The sequence below is a fragment of the Phascolarctos cinereus genome, unplaced genomic scaffold, assembly GCF_003287225.1.
Source record: "Phascolarctos cinereus isolate Bilbo 61053 unplaced genomic scaffold, phaCin_HiC Scaffold_726;HRSCAF=1367, whole genome shotgun sequence".
Taxonomy (NCBI): Eukaryota; Metazoa; Chordata; class Mammalia; order Diprotodontia; family Phascolarctidae; genus Phascolarctos; species Phascolarctos cinereus.
The window spans coordinates 262573379-262597362 of NW_027556098.1; the positions used below are offsets into that span (position 1 = coordinate 262573379).

At 32.2% G+C, this 23984-nt stretch overlaps 1 protein-coding gene across 1 annotated transcript in view; it reads left to right on the top strand.

Moving 5' to 3' along the window:
- Window positions 1-18809, top strand: part of PSPC1 (paraspeckle component 1) — a 61038-nt gene extending 42229 nt beyond the window's left edge. Inside the window, exons 7-9 of the mRNA XM_020968807.2 lie at window positions 10074-10131; window positions 13665-13834; window positions 16204-18809. Of these exons, the coding sequence (XP_020824466.2) occupies window positions 10074-10131; window positions 13665-13834; window positions 16204-16389 (414 nt within the window). The 3' untranslated portion in view covers window positions 16390-18809. The remainder of the gene's footprint in view (window positions 1-10073; window positions 10132-13664; window positions 13835-16203) is intronic.
- Window positions 18810-23984: the final 5175 nt, after the last annotated feature.

Here is a 23984-nt window from a genome sequence, read left to right on the forward strand (position 1 = left end):
ATGTTGTTTCTAGAAATAATTTTGTGTCTCATGAAATTTTTCCCAAAATAGTAAATTTTCAAAGAAAATTTTCCCATATTTTTCTGATTTTATAAATCATTTTTTAAATATCTCAAATGAAAGCTCTTATTGCAGACGTGATGATGCAGATTTTATCTTGTTTTCTGGACTAAACATTCTTGGTCTCTACGTTTATTGAGTCATTCTGTTTTGAGTGAGTTCCCTCCTTGAAGGTAAGGCTTATGTTACCTTTCTCTTAAAACAAAAATGAAAACAGTCAAACTTTTTATAGTCTCGTGTATCTTCATGTATTTTAATTTGTTTTTCTTAGTTTAAGTGAATTTTAATTTTGGATTAATGTCCACTGAAATTGAAGAAAAAGAAATTCTAACAAAATTTGTATGTAATTATTTTTATTTATCATAAAAAGTGACTATTGACTTTTTCTGGGAAATCAACACTATAATACCTTCCTGCAAGCCCCATTTTGGTATACTAACGTTAGTACATTTTAATAAAGAATAAAGACTTGTGACACTTGAATGTGTGAAGACCTTGAAACTTGAGGGCAGTCAAAATATATGTTAATAGGGCCATTATCTGGTATATGTTTTTTTTTCCTTTTTGGCTTTTTTTTTTTTGGACAGATTTTTCCTTTGATAATATACAGTTTAGTTTCTGGTAATCATCAGTGTTCAATAATGGATTTTCAGCTTACTTTTGCCATAGTTTGGATCAAGTTCTGTAGGTAACCTACTTAAAAATTCATTTCATAGTTAGTAAACAGTCATTTAGTAAAATGTCAGATGCTGTTCTATAAACACTGGGGATATAGAGAAAGGCAAAAACAATTCCAGTAGTCCAGGAACTCATGTTCAAATTGGGTGGACCTGTGGTAGGCAACATGTAAATAAGATACATACAAAAATGGTGGAAGCTACTGTTAGAGGGGGAAGAACTAGCAACTTGGGGTCCAAGATAGTCTTCCTACAGAAGATGAGATCTAAATTGGGTTTTAAAGAAAGTGGTGAGGTGCGAAGCATTCCAGGGAGAAATAGCAAGTCAGCCAGGAAAGTTGTAGAGTGTGGGGAAGGGAGAGTAAAGTGTAAGAGACTGAAAAAGGTAGTGATGGGAGTAAGTTAGGAAACTCTTGAAATGAGGAGGAATTAATATTTGATCGTAGAGGTCATAGGGATATATTGTGTCTTAATGAGCAGAAGGTGAGTGGTGAGATCTGCTGCTGCTATTTGTTAATCATTCTTGAAAAGGACATGGCATTAGGGAGGTGATGCCATGACATGCAAGTGAAATGGATTTAAATGAGGGAAGGCTGTGCAAAAGTCACCAGCCTTACTTTCTCCTCTGGAGCCATCTGGGTCCTGTGGTGAAATATAGATCAGGACAACTGGAGATGGGCCTTGATGCAGTGAGAGACCTTTGCTTTTTTAAGCTAAAGTCTTTAACAGGTCTCAGTTTGACTGCAGCAGTGCGCAATTAGTGATTAAGGCTAGGTGAGAGGCAGAGAATGGCCTCTTTTACCTACTTCAAGAAAAAATCAATCTGTGAGATCTACACTTAAGGGAAATTTCATTGGCAACTCCGTGAAAGATGGATTATTTAGTATGGATAGTTTGGGAGGTCACTTATAAAGATGACTATTGTAATTGGGATGAGGAGTGATAAGGGCCTGAACTTTAGTGTCTGTGTGATGATGACACAAAAGTTTTCATGCCTTGATGATTTGAATGAAAGGTGGTGGGTGTCCTTGACAAAAATAAGGAATCTTTGCAGAAAGTATGATTTTGAGGGAAAGATAATAAATTCTTTTTTTTCTTTTCTATTTTTTTGTGAGGCATTTGGGGTTAAGTAACTTGCCCAGAGTCACACAGCTAGTGAGTGGTATGTGTCTGAGGCTGGATTTGAACTTAGGTCCTCCCGACTCCAAGGCCAATGCTCTATCCACTGTGCCACCTAGCTGCCCAGGAATTATGTTTTGAAAAGGCCAATTTGGTATTCCTGAAACACAAAGCAGGTCAAGATGTGGGAAAAGAAGTTGGTGATACATGACTATAACTCAGGAGAGGGACTAGGGCTGGATATCTTATCTATGAATCATCTGCACAGTTAGAATAGATTCACAAAAGAAGGGGGTCTAGAATATAGCCTTTGGAGAAACCCAAGATTAGTGGGCTTGTATAACATGAATGAAGAACCATAAAAGAACTAACAGTTCACATCATTTATGTGAAGTATAGTTGCATAGATGTTTTGAGCATGGATGTTGCTCAAAACAGTTTGGTAATTCCTCTTTCAAATTGTCTTCAGACCCCCTGTACAGTCTACATGAGAAAACCAGTCATTACTTTAATGCCCTGTCATGACTTATATTTAATACTTAGGAATGTTTGCTTCTGAATGGATTTTGGCTGTTTACAAAACTTTCTCTCACCTTTGGGTGATTTGCTTACCACCATTGAAGAATATTGAGAATACTGTGTAGACTCGGTTTATTTCAAAGAAGGATATTTTTAGTGTTTAAATAATAGCTCTGAAAGCGACACAATCGAATGGAACACGTGCTACTACCTCCATTTTAAAATTAGGCTTTTTAAAGAAAATTTTAAAAAATATTTACATGGGAATATAGTATGGTAGGGTTTTATTTCTTTAATATTTTTTCACTTAGCTTGATTTATGATAAATGTTGCCTTGTGATTTGAAATTGCTTAGCTTTTTGTGGAAATTTTGCTTTTAAAATAATTCAAAATGCATTTCTTTTCCTTCTAAGGCTGTTTCAAATATAACATCTTCTCTTCCATTTTCAACATTATCCACAGCTTTTAGAACTTGAAGATGTATAGTGTCACTCCTAATGAGTCAGTAATGAGATATAAGAGGAATAAGAAGCTTTGTTGGATGATTGTAGATAGTGGATGTCCCTTATTGATGGTATAGTATTGTCATATGTTGTAAATTGTTAATGTTAAATCTTAGGTGGGGGGTGCGGTTGGCTTTTTAATTGCACTTAAGAGCTATTGACTTGGTAAAGGTGTCATGATTATGAATAAGTATTTATCAGTATTGCAAATTCTTGTTTAAACATTTCACTACAGTCAGATATAGTTAGCTGTTATTTTGTAATGCTCCTGTGCTTGTAAAACATTTAACAATATATTTTGTAATTAAGATTTAATTTAGTTTATAAAGTTATACATACCGATTTGTCTTTTAGGGAAAAAAATACCATTATTGCAACAATAGTAGTATTTATTAATTTACTTTGGCTGGTTGTTTATATTTTATATTTTCATGCTTTTGAGGGCACTGTTATTTATCAAGTTAAGAGGCAGTGTTACATATTGAGCCAGTTTGGGAATCAACAATACTTGTATTCGAGTTTTGCCTTTTGATGTTCCTACTGGCTGTGTAAGCCTGGGCAAGTCATTTAACCTCCACCTGCTCTCTAAAACTATTAAGTTTAAGAGTATTAACAGTCTACTTTGGCACAAGGAGTTTCCCTATGTCAGTGAAATCTCATATCTATGTGCACCTCTCCCCCTCCAAACGTCTTGTCTGTCTGTCTGTCTAAATATATGTATATATACACATGTGTATGTATGTATAAAACCTAATTTACATAGATTGAGAAGTTTTCCTAACTTTATAAACTAAATTGGAAATTGAGTTGTCCTGTCAAATGTCATTTCTTATACAGGCAAAGGTAATTTAAAAACTTTCTGGCTACTACCTGACTTTGTAGGTAAGAAATGAAGAAAGTAGAGAATAGTCTAATAATATTAAGTGGGAAGATGGCTAGTAAATTTTGAGATGATAACAATGAACCAGTATTTATAGGAATTGCTAAATGAGTAGATGTTTTAAAAGAAAGGTGGGTAAAAATAGTTTGTTTGTTTTTCCTGTTATACCTTTTGTTATTTCCTAAGGTGTATGGCCAAGATATATAAAAAAAATTTTTGTTGTTTTTATTACTGTGTCTGCTCCTTTTTTCCCTCCTTCCTCATTTTTAGCATACTTAGGAATATCCCTTTGTGAGAAAATAAGTTTTTGTCTTATTTTATAATTTGGGTATAGATTTTGTTTTGCATGATTTTTGAAATATTTTTTAAAAAGTCATTGAAACCATTGGAATTGTAATTTTGCTAAAAGTCACTGTTTATTTGCTTGATGGTATGTACTTTTTCTTTTTCTATTAATATTGAGAAATAATTGCTAAGAATGAATTTCATATTGTTACTTACTAAAGTAAAACAAACATATTTGTCATTCATTTCCAGGTACATCAAATTGTCTTTCTTATAGCAGCTTTACTCTCATTTCCTTTTAAAGTGGTTCAGAATAAGCTACTATTATGCCTTTTATTTACAAACCACATCCTAATTAACTAGACCAGAAAAATTTTATTTATTTGCATTACTATAGCCTTGAAACTTAATCCTTGCCAAACATCTAGTAATTCAACGAAATTAAAAAATAAACTGAATATGATAAAATGCAAATAGTCACCACTTCTACATCAGTGGTATAAGGAACATACTTCTATGTTTGTCTAGTAACAAGCTGTTAATATTATTCACTAAAATTATTTTTAAAATGATGAATTGGTTTTTGAAATTCTTTCCTTTAGGTCCTTATTTTCCTTCCTTGATATAAAATCAAGTGTTTATATTAGAGTTGGTTCTAACTCATAATTTTACTAAAACAATTTTTTTCCCTACTCTAACCTTATTTTGGTTACTGGTACTTTAATAAGCATTGCCTTTAGAATGGAGATTGATATGTAGTTTTCATATTCAGAAGATATGTGCTATCTGTTTTAAAGAATAATTTATTTTGATAGTATTATTTTAGCTGTGTCAGGAAGTGGTGGATGATTTTATTTACTAAAGTCAGTTGACATAATCAATAGGTTGGAAGAAAAACCACCACAGAAGAGCCTTAGTTTTGTCTATAGAAATGCATAGCATTAATGTAACTTTCAGAACTATAAATATGTGAGGGTATTTTCCTGAAAATGTATTTTTAGTCTAAGTAACATACAGACTTGATATTTCTAATTTTGCCCACAACTTCATAAGTAACATACTTAATGTGTTTAGCCTTCTCTTTTTGGTTTACCACTGGGTGTGAAAACCTTCCTTTCCCTATTTGTTCATACACTAGATTCTTATATTATGAAATCAAGCAGAATAGCTGACTTTGAGCTCCTTAGTCCTCTTCTATTTCTTTTCTATTGGGTGGCTCTATTTCTCCTTCAGGGTATAACAAGGAAGCAAGTGGCAAAGATTGTAGATGGGTAAGTAATTATTTTTGGAAGGGGTGGGTCAAGATACAGTTCTGCTTGGCAGAATTGTCCATCTCTACTCTTCCATTTTGACAGGTATGGATTTGAAAACCCTACTTAAATATGATTATTTTTAAAAAAACCCCATGGGCTTTGTTTAGAGTATTATTTTATAGGGTTTATGCATATTGTATAGGGTTATTTTCCAGTGGTTCTTTAGCCTGATAGAATTGCTAGTATCAATATGGAAATAAGGTATTCACAGGTAGCCTCTTTAATTATTATAATTTTTTTGAATGGGGTGGGAGATAATGCCAAAGTTGGTGGAGTGTTTTGTTTTTCAGAAAGTTTGGCTTTATAATATTCTGATAAGTAAAGAATTTCCCATGTAAAATTTTGGTTTGACTAGAAATAGACATGTTATTTGACTTGTACCTGTACAATGATTTTCCTTAGATAGTTTTAGCTTATAAAACTTTGCCTGCAATACACTATCCATCATTTCTCATTTTTCTGTCCTTTCTGATAACTTCTAATGAGAAAAGTGAGTTGTATTGATGATGCACCTATTTTTTTTTTACATAGAATGATAGTAGATTTTCCTTTACATAGATGTAGAGTATATTATAGGGTAGTACTTTGCTCTTTTCTAATGCACATTTTTATTAGTTTTTTAAGTGGGTGAGGGAGAGCATTCTTTGTAGGTTAGGATCTTGTTTAGTATTAAAGATTTCTGTTTCTATTACTTGACCTCAGATTCTTAATGTAGTCCTGATCCTGTTGTCCTCCTTAAATTCCTTAATGAAGAAAAGACAAGGAGAATTAAGTACCCTAAACTTACCATATATTCTATGTAAATGAAGATCATGGTAATTTCATGCAAATATATTACTTCTGAAATATTGATACATTTACTAATAAGGGGTTGATTTTTTTTTTAAGTCACTAGCATAAAAATTGGGCTTTGTGAGTTTTCCGGGAATCAAGATCTGATATTTTTCTTCTGTCATCAAATGTCTCTTATTAAATATGGAATTCCTGCAATTTCCCTATCATTTCATAGATATTTTGACTTTATTTTGCCAGTGACATTGGAGAACAGTCTGCTTTGTTGTCATAATGGATAGCAGCCGCTTTGAAGCTCCCTAAGCCTTGTCAGAATAATGTTATAGACAGGCTTCCTATAAAGTAAATAAAAAGCTAATATTGTTAGAGTCCTATAATAAGTAGCATTGAGTAGAGTGAGGGTGAGCAAAATCTTCAATAGCTACTCAATGTAGTATTTCTCATTTGCTTATCTGAGATATTTTGTTTTGAAAATCAGCATTCCATTTCAAAAGGTTTTTTTTTCCTATTTTCAGTTGCTTGACATGAGGCTTTTGTTATTCAGAACTGCTATAAAATGATGCTCGTGTAGCCTTTATAGGGTGTACTTTCTGTGTTTAATAATTTGAGTAAAGGAGAAATAATATCTTTAGTGATTCTGCATCTTTCTGATACATTCATACCATTTGCAGCCCATTTATTATAAATTCCAACAATGTAGCAGTGTTAACTGGCTTTTAAAGTAATTTTTGAGGCTCTTCTCCTCATTATTTTCAGCTATTATGTTGCCTGGTAAATAACTTGTCATCTTGAATTTTCTTCTCAGCTTTTTGTTTCAGCATGGATTTTGTGTGTCCCTTGGAAGTATTTTCTTTTGATTACAACTTTCTTCATTGTAAAAGGGCAGTCTTTTTGGTCTAATTCTCACTGTTGAGAATTGGAAACATAATGAAAACATTTAGTAATTTGTCACTCAGTTGTTCATTGTAAAAAAAAAAGTGTTGCCGACTATCTCTTAATTTAATGAACTTTGAAAAGTGTAAGTACTAAAGGAGAAAAATGATGATAAAGAACTCTTAGAATTTATGTATTGAGTGTGTGTCATGCAGGTCTACTACAGAAAATAGAATTATTTCTTAGCTTTTATGTAATGCATATTAGGGAGAGCTTTGACTTTAAATTCCTACATATAATGAAAAACATTTTCAACTCCTGCTTGATGAAATTTCCTCTTTTATAATTAGATAGGTATTTGTCCCAGATGAAAAGCACTTCAACTCAATACTTGTACTCTGTCCCCTTTCCAGGTTACCAAAAAGTATCCTGCAGCAATCCACTTAGAGAAGTGGCCATTAGCCTTGAAGAGGACTAATTAAATGATGTTAGCAGAAGGAGGATTGTCTTTTTCTTGGTTTTGTGGATATTAAACAAGTATAAATGATTTAGAATTATAACTTTGATACACTATTGACTTTGCTTAGGGTCTGTAAAATAATAATAATTCTGTATAATAGCTGTCATCTAAACTTTTTTCTTCTCAGTAAATTTTTGCCTGGAATTAGGCTTATTTACTTTGGAGACTTAGTTTTAGACATCCTTAGATGTAAATGGGACGTAATGACTCAGGTTAGCTGTTTATATAACTGCGTTGAAAACAAAATGTTGAATTTCATAAGGGAATACTGTTGTAAACAAACCAGTTTTAAGACCATCTACATTGAGATTATTGCAGTCAGTCCTGGTTCCTTTACCATAAGAAAAATGTATTATCTAGAAAAGTTGAGTATAACACATATTTCTATATCTTTTCTGTATAGATAGGAACTAAAGGTGGTAATTTTAAGTTTAAAAAATCTAAGGAAAAAATGAGTTCTTTAATTGGTGAGGCATATGTGTAAAGGTAATGTGAGATTTTTCACGAAATTCAGTACCTGTCATTAGGAGTCCTTATTGATAATAGGTTTAAGATTGGTCAAAGACAATGTTAGGTCCTGGGAAGCAAATATGTGAAATTTATTTTCCTAAAAAATTAAAGAAGTTTAAAAATAGAGGAGTAATAAGTGTATTAATGAAAATATACTTCCCCTATATTGAACTATTTTTACTGTTGCAAAACTAAGTGAAAAAGCTTTTGATTCTTAAGTTCATTTTCATAAGGCCCATATACTTTATATTTTTTTGAGTGCAAAGGAGTTGATTCATTTATTCTCCAGTTTATTTCTGTTTGGGTGAGAGGGGTTGCTCATGTAGACATGATATAAGCAGCATACTTTGATTATGAAGCAAATGATTTTTTAAATTTTTTGATCTTTTTAATATTTAAATCAAAATCCCTAAAAGTCTCATATTTTTAGTCGTGCATTGTACCATACAATATTTAACAACTAATAATGACTGTATCTTGAAATAAATGTTAAATTTTGTTCAGTGTACCAAAGGAAGTAATTAGAAACGAAATACTTCAAGAAAATTATTATTTAAAATATTTCTTAAAGGGCTCATTACTTTATTATACAGTGTTGGAAAATGATGGCTGTCTAAATATAATTTTCCTCTATGATGCTAAATAAGTGATGTATTAATCATGCTGTCCTACCAATAGATTATAGCCCTGGTTGGAGTCCCTGCTAGGCTTTATTGAGCATTTATTTGATATATATTACCTTTGTATTTTCATGGTAAGAAAATGTCTGGAAATTAGAGCATCCTAAATGCAGTAGCTCCTCAGTAGTACATCACTGGAAATGTATAAACATCTGTGCATAACTGATGTTTTAAGCCATTTGTCATATGAAATGGAATTTTGTAGGGTTGCTTTATGGAGGCTGGTTTTCAAGTATTTTGGCCCCGTTTAGGAACAGGTACAAAAAAATATAGATATAGATATCTATATGTCCATCTTATGACCTAAATGTAAGGTCTTTGTAGATAATTGTTCTTTAAATAGATAAATGACACAAATTTAGCATCACTGGTTTTGTGCGTTTTTCAGCTGACAAAGCTAGCCAGTATATGAATAGTGTTGTTAGTTGCACTGCATATTTTGAAAGGAAAGGGTGCCCTGGAAGATTTGTTCCTATCACGTTTCTAGGTTGATCCAGCAAAGTTAAAGCACAACAAGGTGCTGTGCTGGGCACTTCCTTACTTCCCTCCTTATGGGAACATCTAGTGTTCCCATTGAAAGGTTTTCTGTCTGGTACCTACCTGTCTTGTACCTTTCAAAATTAATCACATGTTTCTGTGACTTGCTCTGCAGTAGCTGAGCCCCTACAGATTCCCATGTTATTGTGGCTGACTACATTATTTTAGTTCTGCAAGTAAAACTCAGTGGCGGGGGGGGGGAATACCCTCAAAATCAATTTTAAAATATTATTCATTTGACTGTTTACTAGAGGAAAAAAACATAATCATTCTTCTTGGCTGAAAAAGATAGCTGAAGTAAAGCTGAGGGATAAATCCTATTTCATTTAAATTTTTAAGGAATTTTGTTTTAAAGTTAGTGTTTAAAGGAAATTTTTATTCTGTGTCAACTTTTGAATTTAAGCATGGAACCAAATATTTCCAGTTTTACTTCTGTGACTGGGGATGGAAATAACTACTGCTAAGTAATAGTTGCTTTTGCATTGTATGAGAGAAGGAAATAAGTTTTGGAGTGATAAGAAAAAGTAAGCATTGTATCAATAGGAACAATAATTGAGGATGTTGACATTTTCATGAAATTACTCTTGTAGTGTGAACAGTATATTGGCATTTGTAATAATGTATACTAAAATCTTGGCATTTTTTTTTTAGGTTCACTTAGTGATTCTAATAGTGATTGATTGCAAATATTTTTGTACTTTTATCATGGAAAATGCTGTCCCAATTTAATCTTTTGTTTTATTTTAGATGGGAATATAAAATCATAAGAACGATAGGTTGACTTGACAACTATGTTTACTTACAGAGAGAACAGGAAATGAGAATGGGTGATTTGGGTCCCCGTGGAGCAATAAACATGGGAGGTAGGGATTTGAAGCAAAAGCCTTCTGTAACTTACTTAAAATTCTTTGGGACTGTATATGTTATTTATGGTGGTTACTTTTTAATGACAGACTAATTTATACATTCATGGAATTCAGTACTTTTGTGTTGATAATGAAGTCAGGTGTATTTCTTAAACAGTCAGTTGCAGTTAAATGTTTTAAGGTAATATGCCCAGAAGAAACCATGCATTTTGTTTAAATTTAAAAGCAATGAATGATTTGGGTTTTGGGGGGGTATGGGGGTGTGTCAGTAGTTCTAACAAGCTTTCATTTTCATAAAGTTTACTTCGTCTAACCTTCTGAAACAAGTAAGTTGAATGTACACTTTGCTAAAAAAAAAAATTAATTATAAATGACAAATTTACATAAATATTTTCTGGGAACATTAGCTAAGCTTTCCATGGTTTATGGGATGGGGTTCAGATAGGCTTCCGTTCAGCTCTCTTTTGTTTGATCTTTTCTGTTGGGACCAGCAGGTCTTACCCGTGACCCTTCTGAGAATTTGTAAATTCATTCAATTTCAAATTCAATCAAATTTAGAGTAATTGGAGAATTACCTTGTTGCTTCTTTTTGAATCTAAGTACTCTTGTATCATAACACTATTGCCATTACTTATTAAAAATCTGTCGTCCAGAGTTAATTGAAAACCTATTATTGGACCCTTCCCTTGGGGAACTTTATTTTCCAGTTAGAGCTTGAGAGGAAGAAGAATATACAATGACAAAAAATTGTGTTTTACAGTTGGCATAATACAATAAGATTAATTTTGAAATGGAGGCTAATTTCAAAATTAGTTAAGAGAGATCTTTATGGACTGGAGTACCTCAAGATGAGATTGCTTTATAAATTCAAGTTTTTAACATGAGGTAACCTTGGAAAATTCAGAGGCCCCTGAAATAGTGAAGATTTTATTTGCTTGAAATTGTTTTCAGAAGGAATGATGAATAGCACACTTTGTAAAATACTTGGATAAACGAGAGCACAAAAATTCTAAGATCTTTTCCAGAAAACCTTTATTCTTCGATATTAAAATTTAGATTTTTCAGTTTGTAAGTAAATGCCTCTCTTAACGCTCTGAGGGGCTCCTGTATTATAGCCCATTTGCATTGACTAGGTTAACATGATTAATGGAAGGACAGTAGTAAAATATCTAGTAAATTTGACATAGGAGTTTCTAGAATTCAATTTAGATGGCCAGTTTAGACAATATGAATTGCTAGTTAGGTTTCATATTAGTTCCTTGTTAAGGAACCTTCCTTTCTGACTGGTTGTGTCTGCTAGAGATGCGACTCCGGACTACTTTTTAATCAATCTTTCATCTTTAATATAGTAACATACTATTACTTCAAATGGAGTTTTGAATCAGATTGAATTTGATTCATTAACTAGGTGATATAAAATATTGGGCTCACTTCTATAAAGGACTTTGTGGGTTTTTTGGGTGTGTGTGTGTGTGTGTGTGTGTGTGTGTGTGTGTGTGTGTGCTTTAGTTCCACAGGGTAAAATAATGTATTTGCTGAAGATGGAGATAGGATTCTTTGACTTCTTCCATTTCTTAAATACCACGTAGGAGACTGATCTTTATTAACAGAAAGGAGAGTCTGATTTATTAAATTTTTCAGTACTATTCTGTTTAGAATTAAAATATAGGCAGTCCCTAACTTACTTGTAAGTTAGAATAACTTATCCAGAATGTATAACCTCATCCTTCCTAATGCTTTAGGAGACCATGATACTGTGTCATTTGACCTGTAATGAAAATGATTGTGTGCTTTAAAGAATCTTTGTGCCCCCAAGTAGAGTTGAGTGAAAAAGCTGAGGAAAGCAGAAATAATTTAGGTGGAATTGATCTGATCCCTATCTCAGGTTTCAGTCATGTTTTCTGAGTTTTTAGTTTTTCATTTGCTTTCCATTGCCTGAAATATTTCTAATGCTTCATTTGGGTTAGCCATTATATTTTTCAAATGACAGTGCCTCTAGTTAGGATAATAGGACAATGGCTACAGTCTTTCAGATTATAAATCTATAAATTAGTTCAGATTGCTATTATCACAGATCTCTAGGGAAGAAGGGGAAGGTAAGTAATTTTGAAACATGGAATATTTTGATAGGTCTAGGAATGAGAAAAATTCTTTCATACTAAAAGTAGGACCCACAATTAAGATTAATATTGTAATTTTTATCAATTCCATGGGGACTTTAACAGGTTATTTTGGAGGATTTAGCCTGAAAACTTCTTTACCACTATTTCTTTTTGGGGGGTGGGGTTGGGCTGTGAGAATTAAGTGACTTGCCCTAGGTCACACAGCTAGTAAGTATTATGTGTCTGAGGCTGGATTTGAACTCAGGTCCTTCTGAATCCAGGGCCAGTGCTCTATGCACTGTGCCACCTAGCTGTCCCTCTTTACCACTATTCATAAAGGAAGAGTGTATGTCAGTATTATTTGATTTACTAATAGACCATTACCTGTAAGTTGGGAACTGCCTATATTGTCAGTATTTAATAGAAGTCTCTTGATTTATACATTTTGTAAAAGGAAAGGATAATAAACAGAATATTATATCTGTATGTAGTCCTTGTACTTACAGTTGTGGGGTATAGTTATTATACCCCACTTATGGTTTAAATTCAGTGATAGTCTATTATGATGGCAATAACTATGTAATATAAAAATTGCAAGCCCCAGCTTTTAACACATTGCTAGTAATATGTGCTATCTTGGATTCCATGAAAATAAGAGAGTTTGCAAAAATGGGCCCTTTGATGAGTTAGTTATATTAATATATAATTTGTATTTTTTTGTAGCTTATTTAAATTTAGAAACTCGCCTGAAATTCTGTCAAAATTTTTGTTAAGTTTTATGTAGGATATAGTATGTTTTCCTCATATCATTCACAAAAATCACTTGTTATTTTTGAGCTTTGGTGTGGCTGTACTTAAAGATTGTTTTCTAATAATATTATGTAATTGCATAAAAATAGTATTTTTTGTACTTTCTAGTCAGAAATTTGTTTTGTCTGCTAGATATCTTAGAAAAGTAATGGGAATTTTTTCCCACTAATTTGCCTCCATTGTTATATCTCTAAATATATATTTCCTTTATAGTATATAAGATGTATAAAGCAGATACGTGATATCATTTTGCTATTACTCAACTTCCTTAACTGTTGTTAGAAAATTATGTTCATCTTAGTGGTAGGGAATTTATTAAATTGGGGAAAGTTACGTGATGTAATTCTGTTTACTGTTGTTCAAATAAGGAAGTTTCTTTTTGCTGCACTGCATTTTAGTTTTCAATAAATTTGATGCTTGATTTGCTTTCTTTACATTGGAGGCAATAATTGAGGGGAAAAAATCCATTTCAGAGCAAATAATTGAGCTAAACTTCAAACCTCTGAAGAAAAATGGTTTTGATCAATTAAAAAATTTCAATTTGTAGATCTCTTAAATATTTTAAATGCATGTTAAATCTAAGATAGGACAGCTCTAAGTATAGATTGTTTTGCATAGATGCGTTTAGCCCAGCACCTGCTGGTAACCAAGGTCCTCCTCCAATGATGGGTATGAATATGAACAACAGAGGAACTATACCTGGCCCACCTCTGGGTCCTGGTCCTGCCTTGGGACCAGAAGGAGCTGCAAATATGGGAACTCCAATGATGCCAGATAATGGAGCAGTGGTAATGTATCATAAAACTTATTTTAACTCTATTCAGCTATATCATGATACACTTCTGCACCAAAGATAACTTCACACTTAGCATGATTTGGCATCTTTTTTTTTTTTTTTGACAGGCAAATTTGTCAAAATGGTTTTAGAATGTTAGATATTTCAGTACTGTTAAAAAAGCATTCTAATAGGTGCTCTTTTATTGTTGCTATGGTATTGTGCATGTGCATATTACTTGTGTAGTAATGAACACGACTAAAATTACCATATTACCTTTACATTTCACTGTATATACAATGGTGCCTTTTACTCAAATTCAAAACATTTTGCATTATATAAAAAAGTAATGGACAAGTATTTTAAGAGCTTTACTTGACCATATTTTTATTAATGTGTCAACAAATAGCCTTTACTTTTGTTGTGGGACCAAAAAAATATGTTTGAATTAAGTCTTGTGAAGATTCTCACAATCAAAAAGAATATTTAGAATAACTTTTTGTATTCAAATTACAGTATGAATGAAGTGTTTGTTTTTTACTTGGACATGTAGTTTGTACGTTATTATTGCTGCATTTCTTACTCTTAATTATATTTGAATAAATTTTAAAGAATATGATTTTAATGTTTTCAAGCATTAGAGTGTGAAGATATCTTTGGGTGGGCTAAAATATTTTTAAATTTTAATTTCATTTGCTGCCATTTTTATTACATGTTCAGAATAGTACCAGAATATGCATAATTAAAAAACTTTTTTTTTTTAGAGAATTGATTTGGTGGTTTTAGTTTATTCTAGATCAGTTTTATAGGTATAAAACATGTATTTGATAAGTGAAATTTGCATGAAGAGGATTAGTTAGGGTGTGCTTGTAGACTTTCTGAAATGGTATAGTTCTTATCAAGACAAAATAAAGATTATTCTTTGCCAAAATAGGAACCATTCAAAAGCATCAGTTTTTGCAGGATTAACAGTGCTCTGTATATTCTTATGAAGATGCAGTGCATATTATAATACTTTGGGTTTTTTTTTTGTAATTTATGCATTTAAGTTGTGATGGATTACAGCAATAATAGCTAGTATTTTTATGGTGCTTTAAAGTTTGCAAAGCACATTACAGACATCATCTCGTTTGAGGTAGAGGTACTCTTATTACTCCTATTTTATAGTTGAGGAAACAGAGGCTGAGAGATGTTAAGTGACTTACCTAAGGTCACATAATTTTTTTTTAAAGCACATAAGTGTCAAGCACTTTGCTGAAGCACTTTTCAGATATTTTCTCATTCCATCCTCACAACAACTCTTTGAGGTAGGTGCTGTTATTATTCACGTTTTATAGTTGAAGAATCTGAGGCAAATAAAGGTTAAGTATTTGCCCAGGTTCATACAGCTAGTAAGTGGCTGAAATTGAGCTCAGGTCTTTCTAATGTGTAGATCTAGCACTCTATCTATTACACCACCTTGCTGCCTCAGATAATTTTTAAGTATCTGAGGCAGAGTTTGACCCCAGTTGTTCCTGCCTCCTAGTCCAGTCTTTCCGTTGTACTATGATGCCTCTGTATAATGAAACATAATTGATGTGTTGAGTGAACTTCCCAGGACTGTAGGTATTAAGTGTTGTATTCAGTAGTCTAAAAGCCATTTTTAAGTTTGTTTTTTGTTTTTGTTTTCTTCAGTTGGACAGCTTTTAATTCTAAGTCTTAAATTGGCTTGGTCTCCTTAAATCTTTTTTTTTTTTTAAATCCAGGGAAGGGTAGTATTCAAGACTATACTTGCCAGCATTAGTGTTTTTAATGTGTTGTATGCTGATTTTTTTAAAAATTGAAATGTGAAAGCATGTGCAACAGATTTTAGTGTAGATACTACTACTAGGTATTTTTGTCCAATGAATTTTTCAGTAATCTTTGAGAAATGCCATATGCTTTTGACTTTACTGTTTATTATGTTACATAGGGTATTTGAAATATTTTTTGCTTAAATAGACTATGTTAATGAAGTATTTTTGACCATTTATTGATAGAGTATTTCATTTTTCTGTTGATTTTCAAAAATAAAGATTTCTCTTGTATTAAGAGAATGCCTCATAAGCCCTTTTTGAAGGAAATTATTTTCCATATGAAGTTAGTATACCATGCATCATAAAGATTAATTTTCCTCTGTTTAATGAAATTGGGGCAAAGCATTAGCAATGTGTAATTCTTCAGCTGCCTTTTGCATAGTGACTAATTAAAATGCTCCTTTCTTCCTTCTATGTGTGATCCTGATTCTGCTGGACTTTCTGCTGAACTTCATGACACCACCACTTGGGATTTTGATAATTTTCTCATACTTTTAATGTTTATTGTATTCTAAATGGACTTAATGTTTATTATGTGGTACAATAGCATAATGATAGATTTTCCCAAGGACCACCATCTCAGATGGGTTCACCTATGGGCAGTAGAACAGGCACTGAAACCCCTCAGACCCCAATGAGTGGTGTAGGTCCTGTGAGTGGTGGTCCTGGTGGCTTTGGTAGAGGAAGCCAAGGGGGAAACTTTGAAGGACCTAATAAACGTCGCAGATACTAAAGAATCTTTCAGTCCTTGCAATTTAGAGAGAAGAAAATTTAGTGGTATGCCTTTATAATTTTCTGAAAAAAATGGTTTTATTGTTAATATAGTCTTTTCAAAGTTTCTTTTGTAAAACCTGAAGTTTTTGTATTTTTTTTCTTTAGTCGTACATAAGCTTTGTAGTCTAGAGTGGAAATGATGATGCTCATCATTGTGAAAGTCAAATGTGTTTGTGACTTTAGCTAAATATAAACATGCGATCGTACTGTAAAACTTGTGCAGATACTTGATCTCAATAAAGAAATCACTTTGAATAATTTGAAATATTAGTAGTAGTATGCTCCTTTAAAATATTACCAAACTTGGCTGTACTAATAACATTTTGGTTGCTTTAACTCAGTAATGCCAGCTATTCAAAAAGCAAGAAGATTCCATGCTTTTTAGTTGTAAACTAGAAAGTAGCACTGGACTTTGCAAAGTATGTGGTTAATACCTGATGTATTAAGGGGTTGAAAGATAGTGCAACATCTTGAAGAAGTATACCTTTGTACAAACCATTAATGTTCTGTAAAATGAAGGTTATGCTGTCTATGGTTTAATAGCTAGAATAGACCAGAAATATCAAGAAAATCTTTGTCATGTGTTCAATTTTCCAAATAAATACTTTGGTTCTTGGCTAAAGCTGCTTGAATGCAAATCTCCTTTGCTAATATAAATTTAGTTTTGATCTAGAAAATATATTTGGACCTGTAATAATTAATTTTGTTATGTCAATATCAACACTTCAGCATTTGTTACAAACAAATTGTGTACATAGCAAATGTAGCAATTTCACCACCACCCCTCTCCTCGCGTGCGCCCCCCTCCCCCAAAGGTTTGGCTTTGTCCAGGAATGGGAGAGGTTAAAATGGGTGTAGTTTCAGGGTTTGCTATGAAAAATTTCAACTAGATCTTTGATTAGATCGAACTGTTTGTTTATAGATCATAATTTGATTTATGTCCTTTTTTTTTTGGTAATAGTAGGTACTGAAAACATTTGATTTTGAGCATTTTGTTTTCAAGACCATCAGGTTCTTAAATAATGGTATCCAGTACTTTAATATTGTACTGTCATGATAAATGATCTTACCATCTACGAATACCTTCAAACATACTTGGGAAATGGTCAGCTCTTATGTCATTTTGCCATTTAGATCATTTTCAATTTTGAAATCAGATTTACAAAAGCCTGTTCTATTACAAAATATTGCTTTCATTTTAAATTTAAATATTTACTTAAAACAATAAGTTTACAACTCCTTAAGTAGTTGCTTATGAAACAATTTTTCAGTGTGTTTCAGAATGATTTTTTTAATTTTTGGAAAAAAATTAAGTTTTGGGACTAACAAATTATAAGAAGAAAATCTAACCCATTACCTATTGGCTTTTATTTCATGGTATTTGCAATATTATGTCAGTGTATAGGATGGCCCAGAAATCTTAATGTGATTTTAATCTATCAAAACTTAAGCATTTTGAGCCACCCTCTATAGCAGTTTTAAAAATGGAATGATTTCTTCCATTTAATCCTTTATATGATTTAAACTTTAAGCAGACTTTTCAGAAGTCTACCAGCTTCTATTTTTTAATGTAGTTAGTCAAAAAAGATAAATTTGAGATCTACTGCTCCTGTGCTCTAAGTTTTTCTTAGTAGTTACAAAATGTCATGGTTCTTTTTCTTAATTTTAATATTCAGTCACTGTTTTGTAGTTAAACTTTTTTTTTTGAAAGTGTGCACTAGTATGTCTGCGCACACTTGTCTTAGGCAATTATTTGAACACAATAGATGGGTAAGAAATATAAGTGATAACTAGCCAACTATGTTTTACTACCGTTTGGGTTACTTTCTCTAGGTGTGAAGAAAGGGCAGTTACTTACTTTAGAAATTTTTTTTTAAAGCTTTGTCTTAATTATCATAATACCCTTGCAGCTAAACACACCTTATCGTTTGCATGTGTTTGTTATATAGTAAGTGATTTTGTGAGTGTCTTATTTTATTACAAACCTGAAATAGGGTGGGGTGAAATTCTGTTCTTGGCTATTAAATACCAGGTCAGCCTGGATGCCATTCATTCTGTGTGATTTGATCAAGAACATTTGAAAGCCAATGCAAAAAGTGGGTGTTACATCTCCTGAACATCATAATGTCTGGGCTCAAGTGTGGCTTCCGGAGTAAAGTTCTTCACAGCCTGTGGCCCTTCACGGAGAAAGTCCTTCTTCAGTACTTACCAAGTTTATCCTGGGGACAGTCTGCTTCTGAGTGCCAGTCCAGTGGAGCACCCATGAACTTTTAGTTTATGCATTTTTAGAATCATTACCCACCTCCTTGTATAATTGAATAACTTTATTGTTAAATTTTTGTCTTCTTCCTGAATTAGTAAAATGTGTGGAATTAAGGACTTATTTTGTCTGCCTTTGTCTTTTAGTTGCAAGAAGTGATAGTATAGAAATAGAAAATTTAGCAATGTTAACTTACCTAAGGTGTCACTTGAATTTGTTATCTGCTGCCAACATTCCTTCCTACTTAACTAAAGGAGATATAAATCAAATTTTGGCATAGTTTGGCAGTTTTTTTCTTTGTATAGTTTGTAATAGTTGTGTTCTAAAGTTTGAAATATTCAGCTTTTTTACATTTTGTAATAATTAATGTGGTCAAAATAAACATACATCCATTCTTCTCACTTTTATTTTAGGTGGAAAAAATGTTTCCTGTGTTGTTTGTTACTTTTGACATTAAAATCGTTTTTGTGTGTGTAAATATAATTTTTTAAAAATGAAGGGTGATCAGCTTTTTAGACTTTAATAATTCATTTTCCCAGAAATGAGAAGAAGTGAACATGTTGATACTGGTAACAGAAACCTTGCAGATTCAGTTCCCATTAACTGCTTGCCTACAGCATCAGAATGTTGCTAAATTTTTCATAAGTGGGACTTTTCTTAGATGAGTTCCCCAGAAATAGTAATTAACATCAGTGGCTACTTTAATAAGGGCTCTGCTGTTTGTACAGTATATTTCCTCTTAAACTGTCCTTTAAAGTTTCCTTTCACATTTAGTTCAAAATCATATCTGTAATGAAGGTGTAAATTTTGTCTGATATCTATATGAAGAGCCTGAAATGTGCTTAATTATTATTATGATCAACAGTAGCCAGTTACACAAGGAACGTCTGGGTTGACCTTGTGTCTATTCCATTGTGACTAAATAACACATAGATTGGAAAGAATGCAGTTGATGAGTGAGAGTGTTGCAGATGTTTGTGTGGAAATTAAAAATGCCTGAAGCTGAGTGGTCAGGTAGACAAAGTGCAAGTAGTTTTTAAGTGTAGCAATTTGGAGAGCCATGGGGTGGTTGTAATATATGTGTCTTAGGGCTGTGTGTTAAAATTTCCTGAAATGTAATCATTGATCCTTGAAATAGCCAAAAATGGTAAAATTCATTGTCTCTCTAAAGTATTTATAGAATAGTATAGGAAATGGGATATAACATAGTATCAATTTCCATTACAGATAAAGCAGGGTGGGATTATTCACTTTCAGAAAACCCCCTTTCTAGATTTGTAGGTCCTAGTACAATTAAAACAGTAATTTGATTTATATGAATTTATATCAAGGCATCTGTTTAAAATGATACTATCTGCATATTATGGTTTATGTTTTCATCCCTGCATGAGATACGAGGAAATGTTTGAATACTATTGCAAGATTGGTTTTGTTTTCATTTTATAACTGAGGGTGTGTGTGTGTGTGTGTGTATCATTGTTAATTCATCAAGCTAATTTTTATGTTTAGATTTAAGTATTCTACTATCTGTCAAATACATACATTTTATTTCATATAATTTTTTAGTTAATTTTGATTTTAGTTCTTTCAGTATAACTGAAAACATGGATGAACTTAAGGAGTTTGTATTAAGATTATGTATTCAACTCACTGTGTCTAGCCTCTGCTACCAGGTGGTTTTATATTGTTAGACAAAGTTACTACAACACACATACTTCAGTTACATCATCGTCTTCTCTGTGATTATCTCTAACTCTGAGCTATGCTGTCACCTAAACATGGGTGATTTTATTTGCTTAGCCACTTTGTATGTGGTAATAGCAGATTATGATTATATTGTATTTTCAGGTTTATAGAGCCACTTACATATTTCGCAACAGTCTTACAAAGCAGAAGTGGGGAATATTATCTGTGTTTTACAGATGAAGAAACAGCCAGAGGGGTTTAGATGCCTTTTCTGAGGGTCACACAAGGGAGTAATTTTTTTTCATGTCATGTAGTTTCGATAAAAAAAGGGAGTTCTTAAATATGTAAAATATATTATGGGTTTTAAAGTTACTTGTTTATTACATTTCCCAAAGTATTAGTTTCTTTAAAAACAACTGAAACTCATAGTAAATAAAACCAAAAACATTTTATATCTCTGGAACAATGAGTAGGGAAAAAAAACAGTATGATAGTTTTGTCCATGATTTTTCATGAATTACCCTGTGTCTAATACTGTTTCTGCTGACAGATTTGTGAGACTCTTCCTACCTTCTTTTGTGGGCAGATCCATCACTTTAGTCCAATCTTATAGTGAGGAGTCTCTTCCAATTTTGGCAGACTTATTTGTAACACAATTGAGTTTGTTGTATGGCCTATCCCTTTCTACTTGTTAGCACTTCCTTGAGGTCTCTTCTTTTTGTTGGCACTCCCTGGAGAATGCAGAATCTCATTTATGGTGACTGGCATCAGAAGAACATTTTAGTGGCCCCCTCAGTGGTAGCATAGGTTATCAGAATGGTTGAGTTAGCTTTGGTTTACTAACTTCACAAAATGGACATCATATCTATCCACTGTATCAAAGAAATAGCTTGAATCCAAATGAGATAATACCCATTAAAACGATTTTAGTTTTAAAGAATTTTGCTACACTGAAATACAATGGTTACATCTTATCATGTCATGTAGATTCATTTCTGTCTGGATTCATGTTCTCATGACAGATGTACATCATTTAATTGAAAGTTTTTATTCTTCTATTTGGAAAGATTATCATATATTCTGTACCCCTAGGCCAGCTATTTTATTGCAAATTTCAGGAGAGCACTAAATTTTTTTTCTTAAAAATTATTTTAGGTAATTAACAAGAGAAGATAGTTTGTATAATTTCTAACTCTGATAATTAGATAATAAAATAATATACCTCATTTTGAGATATACTTCTAGTGTTTTTTAATAGGAAAAAATATATTCAGTTGATAAAAAAGGTAAATGGAGTTTAATATTTGTGATACTTTATATGAAATCTTACTTTTCCTCCTGTCAAGCACCATTGTCTTGTTTCTCCTCCCTCTTTTATACCCCTCAGTGGTTCTTGTTTTCTCTTTTTCAGGTGCAATAATAACTGTCATATAATAATATGATATAATAATATGACAATATGGCAAGAATTTTTGACACTTGATCATTTTGAGTGAATAAAATCTATATACTAAGATGGTCTTCTATATGTATTTATTAAGATTAGTTTTAATTACAGCTGAGGTAGAATTAGCAACTTCAGTATTAAAAAGGGAAAATTTGGGAATTTGATTTAAATTACTAGGTAAACTTAAAACATCTGTGCCAAAGGCAGTCATAATTCACTTTAGCTTAAAATTAGTAAATGTTAAGTGAAGATATCTTAAGTATTTCTAATTGCAATTTGAATCTGGATTTTTTATTGCATTGATTAGGCATGGTCAATCTATTTAAGTGAGGACGACATCCGAAAATATTTTCATCTTCCCCATATGAATAAAGAGCTCTCTCAATCTCTCTCTCTCTCGTAAAATTTTATGTAGACAATTTTTTTGGGGGGGCAATTGGGGTTAAGTGACTTGCCCAGGGTCACACAGCTAGTAAGTGTCAAGTGTTTGTTCTGAGGCTGGATTTGAACTCAGGTCCTCCTGATGTCAGGGCCGGTGCTCTGTCCACTGCGCCACCTAGCTGCCCCTAGACAGAATTCTTAATTATAATTATCAACGAAATGGATTTTGTTATTGATAGCTAATTTTGATTAAATGTTATTATCTATGCTTTCCAGTTTCTTTGAAGGTGAGTCAGATTACCCATTCTGCCCTAGTACAATTCTCAGCTTCCCTTTTCTTAGTTTAGTGATGGATTATAACATTGCCTTTCATACACTCCGTAGTTAATTCCCTGTTCTCTGAGTCTTTATTTGATTTTTAACTTCTCTAGAATTAAGCTATAAGTTTTGTTTTAACCTGCCCTTTTATAAAGTGAACACTCCTCTAGGTAGAAGCTCTGTATGACCTTTGTGTCTAGGCATGGGTTTGAGTTACATGAGTCTTGAATAGGAATAATTATAAAATGTAATTTCAATAAAGAGGAATTATCAAATAAAAGACAATATAATAGCACTGGTAGTATTTGAGACATCACAATTTTCTTCCTAAATATTTGGAACTTGAATATATATGCATTACAGTGAAATTATGTTAACAAAAAAGTATTAATCTTACATATTTGTAGTTGTCTTATTTCTTCATAGTGAAATTATGAGAGCTCATTTACATGATAGTATTGAGTCAGTTTGCTTGTAGATAAGAGCTTCAGTACCATTGTAAGTACTCCAAAAAGACATTTATTGACTCTTTGTTAAGAATAGTTTTTTTCCATAGGAATAAATAATTTTCTAAAGAGCTTAACTTGCATTTATTGTAGTGTACAGGAGGCAATCAGTAATCATTTCTTTCTTGTAAGGCATCGTCTGTAGGAGCCTTTGAATTAGCCTCATTGGGAAAAACAGCTCAAGAAGTAAACTTAAGTTCTTATAGACTATTATGTACTCAGCCTTTGTGCATATATTTAATAGCATTAAAGCCTCTTAACTTTTTTTTAGTAGCAGATCAGATGATACTTGTAATGTTTGTAAAAGCTCCAATCACAGTACCTAGCCAGCATAGAGTAGATACTACATATTCTTTTTTCCCTTCCCATCCTTCATCAAGGTAATAACTTTAATTTACTTTGGGTCCAAAGGAATCCCTGTCAAAATATAGTTTAGGCAATTAAAACCCTAGAACATATATTTTAAAATATAATTAATGCCTTTTCTCTCTTATAGTATTTGGCTTTTTAAAAAAAGTATTGCTATCCCATATTTAGGGGGGAAACATGATGTCTTAAAATGATTACCATGTGGTCATATAGGTTAATTCTTTTAAGAAGTTGAACACTGAAGATTCTCAAAATACTTGAAAGTAATATTGGGTGTGAATAAACTTAGTTTTACTCTTATTTAGAAATATTACATTACCATTTTAAGAATTTTTAATGAAAATTAGTATTTTTAAAAATAGGTTCTCAGAGATGGTAAACTTACCCTCAAGAGTTATACATGATAACCAAAGAAGAAGAAAGAAAAAAATACTGATCCTACTCCATTGTGGCATTTTGTAGTCCTCATTTGAAAACTTTTTTTTTTAAAGAAATAATTCATTTCTTAATATTCGTTGTAGTTCATAAAGGTCCAGAAGTTAGTTTCCAAATTTGAAGACATATAAAGTAGATGAAAATAACACTAA